Source organism: Manis pentadactyla, chromosome 14, assembly GCF_030020395.1.
Source record: "Manis pentadactyla isolate mManPen7 chromosome 14, mManPen7.hap1, whole genome shotgun sequence".
NCBI classification, from domain to species: Eukaryota; Metazoa; Chordata; class Mammalia; order Pholidota; family Manidae; genus Manis; species Manis pentadactyla.
The window spans coordinates 90941749-90953866 of record NC_080032.1 but is presented as its reverse complement, the minus strand read 5'-3'; the positions used below and the strand labels follow the sequence as shown (position 1 = coordinate 90953866).

The following is a 12118-nucleotide window of genomic DNA, read 5'->3' as shown; positions in this document are numbered from 1 at the left end:
CAAGGACAGCATTGCAGAACTATTGGCTGAAATGTGTAATAATAGTGGATATTGTGCCAGAGGACAGGTTGAATATACATGTAGATAGAAGCTTGAGGGGCCCTCTGCAGTGAGAGATTGAACCATGTCTCCAAACTGGGCAATCCTCTGTGCTCTATAGGGTTAGCAAACTGTCTGAAAAGGGCCAGATCATAATGATTTTAGGCTTTGCAGAGTATATGTTTTCTGTCGCAGTTTTTCAGCTTTGCCATTTACAAAAGCAGCCATAGCCAGTCTGTAAAGGAGTGAGCATGCTGTACTTCAACAAAACTTTATTTACAAAAACACTCAGCCAGTTTTTTGACCACTGCCCTATAGTAATAGATAGTATCCTTCAAAAATACATCAGTCAAAAAATAGCCTTGGTTATGGTTTCTCCAAAGCACAGTAACATTCTTAGAGAGAGGATCAAATTTTTTAGTAGATAACTAGGAGGCAATTGATGGACAGTGTTGAATTTGGGGACTAGTTTATCTTGGATAGAGCATTAGAGATAAAGAATAAAGCAGAATAGATAGTATCTGAGAAGTTCTAGTTCTGGAAGTCACTATCGATTCCGTGAAGACCTTAGGCTTATGAATCAGTGTTCTCTTCAGCATCTGCAGGACCTGTGTCTCATCCTTGGCATGAGTATGCCCGGCATAGGGATAACTCTCTGTTTTTCCCAGTATCTTTTCATTCCATCCTGGCTCCCATTTACCATATCGGCGCCCTTCTGTGGTAGAGTCTGTAACGGGAGTGGGGTGGAAAATAGAGTTCCACTTTCTTATGGCCATTCATATGTCCCTGTTCTATCTTTATATACCCAAAGAATCTGATTGTACCCTTTTGATAAAATATTAGTAGACTTGATCAGTTTAGTCACTCAGCAATTTTTGTTTGTATTTTTTCAGTCCTGTTTGCCTTTGCTTTTCACTTTTGTCTGGGGAAAACAACTTGGGCAAGCAACGGTTTTATCACCCCTTCCTAATTTTCTGTTCTTAAAACAGCCATTCATTGCACGGCAGTGGAGTTGGGATTTGAACCTTGGTCTGTCAGACTAACGACTGTAGTCTAGGATGCAGATGTCTTTAGGTGCTGTGTGCTTAGGAGAGGGAAGCGAACTGGAAAGAAGAGTTCTGTTTTGTAGTAGATAGAAGCACACTTTGAAAGAGAAAAAGATGGGAAGAAGGGACGGATAGGAATTTTAAATGGAGCCAGCCAAGGCTAAAAAGTTTAGTTTCTGTTACCAGGAACTTCTGGTCCCTTCTCTGATTGCTTGAATGTCCCAGCAACTGCTGCAGTAGAAAATACATTGTTAGCATCCCAGGTATAATTTGAAACAATGTCCTTTTGTAGAGGGTGGTAATTGTATCCTAGAGCTGAGCATAACCAGTAGCCACATTGGACTACTTAAATTTAAATTAATTAAACTTAAGAAAAATTACAAAATTTAGTTCCTTGCTTGCACTAGCCACATATCAAGTACTTGATAGAACAACTTCTTTTAGGCCTCGCTTTTCTTAAGAACTGAACTGTCTTACACACTATTTTCTTGGGTACGCTGTAATTGCCGGCCTGGGATAACCACATCCTGTATTCCAGAGTTTGTGTGGGAAGATGTGTTTTTGAGTTCCTGAAAACTGATTCCTTCCAGTGCTTTTTCATTTCAAATTCTAAAAGTTGATGGTTTTTATGATACAAAAAAAATTTTAATTAGGTCACTGTTCCCAGATATTTTTATGAACATATTTGAAATAGTATCTCCAATACATAGCACAAGTAATATATAATGAAATAGGAAAGGGCAACCTGGAAGACAGAACTTTAAGATCATTATTTTAGGGATACTAGACTTGAAAGATATTTTAGCTCAGTAAGGTAGAACCTGGGAAGAGACATTAAAGATTGAAATTTGTAAATTAAAGTCATCTGAAAAGTAAAAAGAATTTACTTAAAATCTAGAATGAACATCCATTCTTTGAAATTTGAGGTAAACCAAAATTAAGAGAAAATTTGGTTTGACTTAGAGGTAATTAACTTTATTAGAACCAATAAATTCAGTAGGTAAAATATGATTTATGATTATAGAGGCATAAATAGTAAATATGGAATTGATTTATATCTAGCTTTTTGGGAAACCACGAGGAAAGATGGTCCTGTCCACCCACAGCTTATCTCTTATTTTTTATTGACTACAAATTACTGGCTAGGACTGTGATTCTGTATTGTATTCCTATGGTCTTACTGGAACTTCAAAGCAAAACTGGTATTAAAACCCTGGATTCTTAGAGTACAAACGAATTCAGGTAGATAGATAAACATGAACAAGTTATAAGTTTGTAAGTTGTCAAGCTAAAACTTGTGGCTTTTATCTAATGAAATGCCAAGTCCCAGTCATTTTGAATGAGTAAACTGGTAGTGTGTCATGATTGTTGATAGGTATGGAAATAGTTAATACATGATAGTTCAAGAGGAAGCACACAACTTCAAAAAACTTGGAACACTTAAGAACAGCTTTTAAAAACTTTTGTTTTTAATTGAAGTATAGTTACCATACAATATTATATTAATGTTTCAATTGTATAACCTAGTGATTCAACAATTATATGCACTATGAAATGCTCAGACCTAAGTGCAGTTACCGTCTGTCACCATACAGTTAACTATAATGTTATTGACTGTATTTCCTATGCTGTATTTTTCATCTCTAGGATTTATTTACTTTTTAATTGGAATTTGGTACCTTTTCATTCCCTTCACCTATTTTGCCTTTGCCCTCAACTCCCCTCCCCTCTGGCAGCCACCACTTTGTTGTCTATATTTATGAGTGTGTTTTTTTTGTTCGTTTATTAATTCCAGATATAAATGAAATCATACGGTATTTGTCTTTATCTGACTTACTTTACTTAGGGTAATACCCTTTAGGTCCATCCATGTTGTGGTGAATGGCAAGATTTCATTTTTATGGCTGAGTAATATTTGTGTGTGTGTGTGTATGTGTGTGTGTGTGTGTACCCCACATCTTCATCTGTTCATATGTTGATGGATACTTGGGTTGCCTCCGTATCTTGACTATTGTAAATAGTGCTTTAAGGGGTGCATATATCTTTTCACATCAGTGTTTTTGTTTTGTTCAGGTAAATAACATGCGTGAAATTACTGGATCATATGGTATTTCTATTTTTAATTTTTTGAGGACCCTCCATACCATTTTTCATAGTGGCTGTACCAATTTACATTCCCACCAGCAGTGCACAGGGGTTCCATTTTCTCCCCATCCTCTTCAGCACTTTATTATATCTTGTCGTTGTGATACTCGGCATTCTGAGTGGTGAAGGGAGATATCTCATTGTGGCTTTGATTTACATTTCCTGGATGATTAGTGATGTGGAGCGTCTTTTCATGTGCCTGTTGGCCATCTGTGTGTCTTCTTTGAGAAAATGTCTATTCAGGCCCTCTACCCATTTTTTTAGTTGGATTTTTTCTTTCTGGTGTTGAGCTGTATGAGTTCTCCATATGTTTGGATATAAATCCCTTACTGAGTATATCATTTGCATGTATCTTCTCCCATTCAGCAGGTTGCCTTTTTGTTCTGTTCATGGTTTCCTTTGCTACACGATAGCTTTTAAGTTCCATGTAGTCCCAATTGTTTATTTTGCTTTTGTTTTCCTTGCCTGCAGGCATATCCAGAAAAATACTGCTAAGGCCAATGTCCAAGAGTTTACTACCTACATTTTCTTTTAGAAGTTTTATGGTTTCAGGTCTTATATTTAGGGCTTTAATCCATTTTGAGTTTGTTTCTGTGTATAGTGTAAGAAAGTGGTCCAGTTTCATGCTTTCAAATATAGCCATCCAGTTTTCCCAGCACCATTTATTGAAGAGATTGTCCTTTCCCCATTGTAAATATTTTTGCCTCTTTAATCATAGATTAAATGACCATATAAATGTGCGTTTATTGCTGAATACTATTCTGTTCCATTGATTTATGTATCTGTTTCTGTGTCGGTACTTTACTGTTTTGATTACTGTAGCTTTGTAGTATAGTTTGAAATCAGGGCATGTGGTACCTTTAGCTTTGTTCTTCTCAAGATCTGTTTGGCTATTCAGGGTCTTTTGTGGTTCCTTACAAATTTTAAGATTATTCTAGTTTTATGAAGAATACTGTCAATATTTTGATAAAGAATTGCATTGAATCTTTAGATTTCTTTGGGTAGTATGTACATTTTCACAATATCCTATTCAGCGTGGAATATCTTTCCATTTATTTTTGTCATCTTCAATTTCTTTCACGATGTCTTAAAGTTTTCAGAGTACCGTGGTTAAATTTATTTCTAGTTACTTTATTCTTTTTGAAGCAATTGTAAACAGGATTGTTTTCTTAATTTCTCTTCCTGCTAGTTCATTTTCGGTTTATAGAAATGCAATAGAGTGCTGTATGTTGATTTTGTATCCTGCAATTTTACTGAATTCATTTGTGTTTTCTATATATAGTATGTTGTCTGCAAATAATGACAGTTTTACTTCTTCCTTACCAATACGGATGCCTTTTATTCTTGTCTTATTGCTGTGGCTAGGACTTCCAGTACTATTTGAATAAAAGTGGTGAGAGTGGGCAACCTTGTCATGTTCCTGATATTAGAGGAAAAGCTTTCAGCTTTTTGCCATTGATTACTGTGTTAGTTGTGGGTTTGTCATATATGGCCTTCATTATATTGAGGATGTTCCCTTTATACCCACTTTGTTGAGAGTTTTTACCATGAATGAATGTTAGATTATTGTCAGTGCTTTTTCTGCATCTGTTGAGATGATCATATGGTATTTATCTTTCCTTTTGTTAATAGGATGTATCACATTTATTTGAAGATATTGAACCATCCTTGTATCCCTGGAATAAATCCCACTTGGTTATGGCAAATGATCCTTTTAATGTGTTTTTAGACTTGTGTCATCTTGAATTTGCTTTGCTAATATGTTGAGGATTTTTGCATCTCTTCATAAGGGATATTGGTCTGTAATTTTCTTTTTTTGTAGTGTCTTTTTCTGGTTTTGGTATCAGGCTAATGGTGACCTCATAGAATTAATTTGGAAGCATTCCTTCCTCTTCAGTTTTTTTGGAATCATTTGAGAAGGGTAGGTACTAATTTTCCTCTCAATGTTTGGTAGAATTCACCTGTGAAGCCATCTGGTGGTGAACTTCTGTTTGCTGAGAGGTTTTGATCACTGATTCAATTTTGTTACTAGTGATTGGTCTGCTCAGTTTTTCTGTTTCTTTCTGATTCGGTCTTGGAAGATTGTATGTTTCTAGGAATTTATCCATTTCTTCTAGGTAGTTCAGTTTGTTGGGCTGTAATTCTTCCTAGTAGTCTCTTATAATCCTTTATATTTCTGGGTTTTGGTTGTAACTTGTCTTTCATTTCTATTTTGAGTCCTTTTTATTTCTTGATGAGTCTGGTGAAAGGTTTTCAATTTTATCTTTTCAAAGAATCAACTCTTAGTTTCATTGATCTCTTTTATTTTTTTACGCTCTGGTATTTATGATTCCCTCCTTTTACTAACTTTGGGTTTTGTTCTTTCTCTAGATCCTTTACATGTAAGGTGAGATTGTTTATTGGAAATTTTTCTTTTTTCTTGAAACAGGCCTGTATTGTTATAAACTTCCTTCTCAGAACTGCTTTTATTGTGTCCTAAAGATTTTGAACCATTGTGTCAACATTTTCACTTGTGTCCAGGTATTTTTTGATTTCTTCATTGACCCATTGTTTGTTTAGTAGTATGTTGTTTACTCTCATGTGTTTTGTGTTTTTTCCATTTATCTTGTAATTGATTTCTAGTTTCATAGCATGGTTGTAAAAGATGCTATAATTTCAGTCTTCTTATCCATTTATATTTAAAGGAATTATTGATATGTATATATACTTACTGCTGTTTTGTTACTTTTTTTCTGTTTTTTTTAGTTCCTTATTTTGTGCTCTTCCCTTTTGATTTGATGACTCTTTAGTGTTAAAATAGATTATATAATCTCTTTAGTGTTATAGAGACTTTATTTTTTGTGTTTCTTTTATAGTTTTTGGTTTATTGCTACCATGAGGCTCACATATAACATCCTCAGTATGCAGCAGTCTTTACTAAGTTGGAGGTCACTTAAATTCAGTCACATTTTAAAAGCACTACATTTTGTACCCCCTTCACATCTTATGTATTTGATGTCATATTTTGTTTCTTGCATTTTGTGTTTCCCTTAACTGTTTTATAATTGACTTTAGCACTTTTTAAATTCCCAGGCTACTTTAGATGTGATTGATCTGCTGCCTTTTGCCTGTGATATTTTCCCTGTTTTTCCGTTTTCCTCTAGTCTCACCTTGTAGGCTTATCTAGCCTTGTCTCATCTTTTTAAAGAAGTCCCTTTAACTGCTTTAAGATTGTTTTAGCGGGGATGAACTTGTTCAGCTTTTGTCTGTCTGAGATACCTTTCATCTGTCTTTCAGTTCTAAATGATACTCTTTGCAAGTAGAGTGTTCTTGGTTGTAGGATTTTTTTTTTCCCTTCAGGGCTTTGAATGTGTTGTACTACTCCCTTCTAGTTTGCAAAGTTACTACTAAAAAAATCAGTTGATAATTACAGGTTTTTCCTTGTACATAACTGTTTGCTTCTCTCCTGGTGCTTTTAGGAGTCTTTAATTTTTGCCACTTTAACTATTATGTGTATTGGTGTGGACCTCCTTGGGTTTGTTTTGTTTAGGTCTCTCTGTTTCCTGGACCTGGAAGTCTGCTTCCTTCCCCAGGTTAAGGAAGTTTTCAGCTTTTCTTCAGATAAGTTTTCTGCCCCTTTTTCTTTCTGGGAACTCTATAGTGTGAATGTTAGTATGCTTGATGTCATTGCAGAGGTACCTCAACCTGTCTCCCTTTTTAAAAAATTTTTCTGCTCTTCAGCTTGGGTGCTTTACACTTCCCTGTCTTCCAGATCGCTGGGCCATTCTTCTGCATGCTCTAATCTGCTGTGGATTTCCTGAGATGTAGTGTATTTTTCAACTCAGTCATGGTGTTCTCCATCTCTGATCGATTCCTCTTTGTATTTCCCATCTCTTTGCTGAAGTTCTCACCGAGACCCTCCACTCTTCTCTGAAGCCTGATGAGCATCTTCATGACTGTTACTTTGAGCTCTTTATTAGGTAGCTTGCTTATAGACATTCTTTAATTTAGTTTTTTTCCCTGAGGTTTTTGTCTTATTCTGTTCATTTGAGCATACTCCTCTGTCTTTTCATTTTGTCTAATTCTCAGTGTTATTTCTGTATGTTCAGTAGGTCAGCTCTGTTTCCTGTTCTTGAAGGTAGTTGCCTTATGTAGAAAGCTTCTTGTGTGGATCAGTAGCGGGGATCACATTTCTCTTTAGGCCCTTAGGCCGTGGAAGATCTGTTCTGCCAGCTTCTAGGCTGTTCCGGTGTGAGCTGTATGACAGGCAGTTGCAGCTCTGACGGGAGTAGGTGAACTCTGTCCTGCTGCTCCTCCGTCTTCCTGAGATTGCCCAGAACAGTTTTTAATGCAGATTTCTAACATGTAAGGAAAGGTGGCCTGCAACTTGACTGAGGTTTCTTAGTTTCGCAGTGATCGACCATTACTTATGTACTTCATTGCATGAGTTAAAATAGGGAAGGCAATATTTATTGTAAAATATTAATTATAAATGATAATTTATATATTAACACATAAGTAGAAGCTTAATATTCTTAAGGGAGGAAATGTGAAAGCATAGATCAGACTGTCCAACAGGATGTGAATTGTTTGCATTAAGGGGTCGCATTCTACACCTTCTGAAACTACTGGGTTTTAAAAATGTGGTAATTTTGAAATTGACATTTCATCACACTGAGTTAACTCCAACTTAAATCTTCTTTATTCTCAGCTGTTTAGGGTAACATGGAGATGGTATGGTGTGAATTTCCCCAAACAAAGAAGTAGACTCACTTGTAGAGCAGATAGGTGCATTGTACAGCTCTAGAATCCGCTAAGCCGGGACTCTGCAGTACGTAACTGTGACGATGTGAATAATTCACAAGTAATCTTCCTCAGCAGGTCCATAGTTTTGGTTGCTCAGGCCGGACTACCTCAGAATTACCCTGAACTCTTGTTCTCCACACACACACCCCAAGTTCAGTCTGCCAGCAGGTCTTGATGACACAACTGGACTCTGAGCGCATTCATCTCACTTGCTGCTCCTGTGCTGCCGGCCGCCATCCTCTCCCCCAGATAGCACTGCAGTAATCTCCTTGCTGGCCTCTGCTTTTTCCTTTGCCTCCTCGTCTTAAAACTGCCTACTGGCCCGTCTCACTCAGAGAAGCAGCCCATGTGTTTACCCTAGTCCATCGGGTGTTGCATGACCGTAGGTTAATGTTCTGTTTCCTCTGTTCTACCACCTTGCATCTACTGCTTCTCTTTCACTGCTCTAACCACACTCGCCTCCTGTTCCTCCAACACCCTCGACACACTCCTCTATTCTGCCTCTGGCCTTTCCCGTTCACTTCTGTTTCTGCCTAGAGTGCAGTTCCTCTAGATGTGCACATGGCTTTGCCTTGCTTCTATCAGATTGACAGTTCAAATGTCGCTGTATCAGAAAGACTTTCCCTAATTCTGTGTGTTTTATTTCACAGTTGTGTTATTTTTCTCCGTAGCACTTCTCGACATTTTACATGCTAGATATGTTACTTACTTTGTTTATTGTGCCTCCCCCACTAGAAGGTAAAAGCAGGAGCATCTGTCTGTCTTATTCAGTGCTGTACTTAGAGCACTGCCTGTTAGTATGTGTTACGCTCAGTAAATCTTTGAATTAAAAATAAATAGCCCATGAGAGGTGCCTAGCCCTCTTTCAGATACTCTGATTCACATTCTTCTTCCTCCCCTCAGAGCAACCCATCCCATGTGGAGGTAACTGCACACCTTCTCCATCTTGCTGCTCTTCTGGGCTGCACGTTTCCACTCCTTTCCCTTTCTGCATAAGACGGCTGTCTTTGGGCACTCATCGTTTTGTTTGACCCTGAGAGTGGCACCAAAGGAAAACAGAGGCTGCGGATGTGGGCTGAGTGGGAGTTTTCCTCTGGTTTTTGACATTCTGCTTCTAAGGCAGGCTGTGATTGGGTTAACTTTTAAAAAAGTGACTTGAATCCTGACTCACTTTGACTATTTAATCCACTAAAACCTTTAAATCAGCTTTATGTGTACTATTAAGGTTTTTATGCTTTGCAGTTGGTTTTTGAACCAAAGGAGAACCTTTGGACTTCTTCTTATTTACCCCAGTAAGTCCCAAGGTAATACATACCTTTAATGAAGCATGCGTAAGTTATTTAAGAAACTGACCAAAAAATGACTGCATATACATATGGGAGAATCATACTGATGAAATTAGGGATTTCTTGTGCCAAGATATTTCAGTATGTGTTTGAATAGTTCATGGCAATCACATGTCTTGCATCAGTTCAAGAAAGAATTCTAGGAACTGATTTAAAAAATAATTCTACCTCATAAATTTGTTCCACCTGACAAGTGATTTTCTTTCCCATTTTTCTCATTTTGCCTCTTGTGGTCACCATTTCCTAGTCGTCTGGGCCGGAATAATCCTTTACTCCTTCCCTGCATTTATTGAGTCACCAAATCTCAGAAATCCTCCTGCTTTTCTGTTCATTTCACAGCCAATCAGTCTGGCTGTGCAAATCTCTGCTTCTAATCTTTCCCCACTGTAGTTCTTTTCTGTGCTCTGCTGGCATATCATTCTTTTAAAAGATTGATTCATATCAGGTTTGTCATGTCAGCCTTCCTCACAGGAATCTTTCACATGGAAACCAAACCTCTCCAACAGCCCCTGGAGCCATCCCATCTGGCCCCGCTCGGCGCACGGCTCTGCCTGTGGCTCTCCTCATGCCTCACTGTGACTGCTCGGGTAGACAGGGCGCACGCACCCCTCCCGAGCCCACGCTCACAGCTCGCTCTCCTGTCCTTGTCAGGCGACCTGGCCAGGTGCTCTTTTACTCTTCCATGTGCCATGGCGCTCCTTCAGCGCCTTCAGCGAAAACCCAAGCCAGATGGCTCTCTTTTCCCTAAACTCCAAGTACATACATGTCTGTGCCACAGAATCCATCATTCAGCCTTTGTGGCTTAATACTTACATGTGGCACTTCCTTTCAGTAAGACAGTGTGTTGATGGCAAGGAGTGTAAGAGGATTGGATTATCCATAAAATTGACTGTCTTGTACTGTATTTTTTTATGTGTAAAATAATTTCTTACAGTTCTGGGTTTTTTTGTTGTTGATACTTTTAGGAAACATAAAAATTCTCTATTATGATTGATCTTATAGGAAACCGTTTTTCAAGGAGAAATGAAGAAGAAAACTGTATATACCCTAAATGTGGGAGATCAGGAGTGTGAAGATATGGAAGGTAACTTTTCCTTTTTATAAAGTTTGTGTGTTGAAAACAAACCTTAGTGTTTCCAGATTGTTCATTTCTCTACATTTCAAAATACACAAGAAGATTTTTGTTTTTACTTATTTTTGTTCTTGAATTCTAAAATGAGCTGCCTGAACAAGTGCACACATTTTTTCCTCTCCTTCCATGTCTTATTTTTGATTGATTAAGGTTTTGGGTTTGGTGAGCTCTTTTTCTTCTTAAATTTTTACTCCCTACTGGTATAGGAATTATATATCTTTTTGTTGTATTTGTTTTTTAAAACAGTGTTGATGTTTTCCTGTTTCTGAAGTTCATATTTAAATCTTCATTGCCAAATGTGGAAGAACTGTGGAGCTCTTAAATCCTGACCGTCCTACTTGGCTTTCTAGGATATAGTCAGTCATCACTTTGGTTTTTGTTTTTTTTCCCCAAACACCACAAACTACATAATATTTCAGATAGACAATGTTCGAAGTGGGGGGGATTTCTTTCTTCTCCATTCCTTTTCTTCTTCCTGAAAAACTTTAAGAAGTTCTTTTAGTGAAATTCTGTGGGCGGTATGCCCTAGTTTTTTTGTATATTTTCTTCAAAACCATTCAAAGAAAGATACACAATTCTTAAATGATAGTTTTTATTTTTATTTTTTCTGTTAGTACTTGGAAGATACTATTTAGACAATATCTGGTTTTCTTTCTTGCTGTCAATCTCTTTTCAGCCAAGTGCCATTTCCTTGGAGATGACCTGTCTTTTCCCTCTTCTTGCTTTAAGATAACGTTTTTGTCTTTGAAGGTGTGAAGTTTTGCCACTTGTTTCTGGGACGAATTATTTTCATTTGTCCTGTTGAGCATACCTGGTGTGTCCTGTTATCTGTTGATGTGTGTCTGTGGTGGTTTGTTTTACTGTTTCCCTTTACTGCTTTAACTGTTGCCTCAGCTTTATTCTCTCTTTGGGACTTCAGTCAGTATTGAACTTTGTTCTGCCTCATTTCCCAGCCTCCTGCTCATAGGTCACAGCTCCTTGTGTCTCTTACCATGTAGGTAGTTGCCTCACATTTCTCTTCCAGTTCACAAATACTCTTTTCTTCTGGGTCTAATCTGCTGTTTAATCATTCTCTGTAGTATTTGGAAATTTTGACACTTGAAGCCAGTGTGTGTCTAGATATATTTGTAATAAATGTAACATACAAGATACAAATACGAAAAATAAGTAAACTAAATCAGTTCCTGTTCCTGCCTGATTTTTATTAAGAAAGCTTCCTCAGGTAGGTTTGGTGATGTTGGATTTTGAGTTCTTATTTGACCAGTTTAATCCTTGGAATCCTTTGCGCCTGGGGATGCTTTCCTGCAGAGGGTTCGTGTTTGCTTTTTCTGAGCCCTGCTGGGACCACGCCAGCCCCACGTGAGAGCCTTGGCTTAATACTCTCGCCTCTCAGACTCACTTCCACACCTGGGGTCCTCAGCACTAGTCTCTAGATCTTAACACTAGTGTGGACATTTACTCACAGGATGATCCCACCTTTCCCATTTCGTGTATACTGTTCACATTTCAATTGATCGTTTCTTTACTTCTTTATTTTTTGTTGAACTTTGGAGGTTTTTTTTACTTCCAAGTCACCAGTGCATGCTTTTGTATGGCAGTTACATGGCTGGTGGGCCTTAAAATCA

The 12118-nt window shown here is 37.6% G+C and overlaps 1 protein-coding gene across 4 annotated transcripts in view; it reads left to right on the top strand.

Moving 5' to 3' along the window:
* Window positions 1-12118, top strand: part of SCAF11 (SR-related CTD associated factor 11) — a 62966-nt gene that overhangs the window by 17716 nt on the left and 33132 nt on the right. For all 4 annotated transcript variants that reach the window (XM_036889639.2, XM_036889642.2, XM_057491675.1 and 1 more), the window contains one exon: window positions 10364-10445. In XM_036889639.2, the coding sequence (XP_036745534.2) occupies window positions 10385-10445 (61 nt within the window). In that variant the 5' untranslated portion in view covers window positions 10364-10384. The remainder of the gene's footprint in view (window positions 1-10363; window positions 10446-12118) is intronic.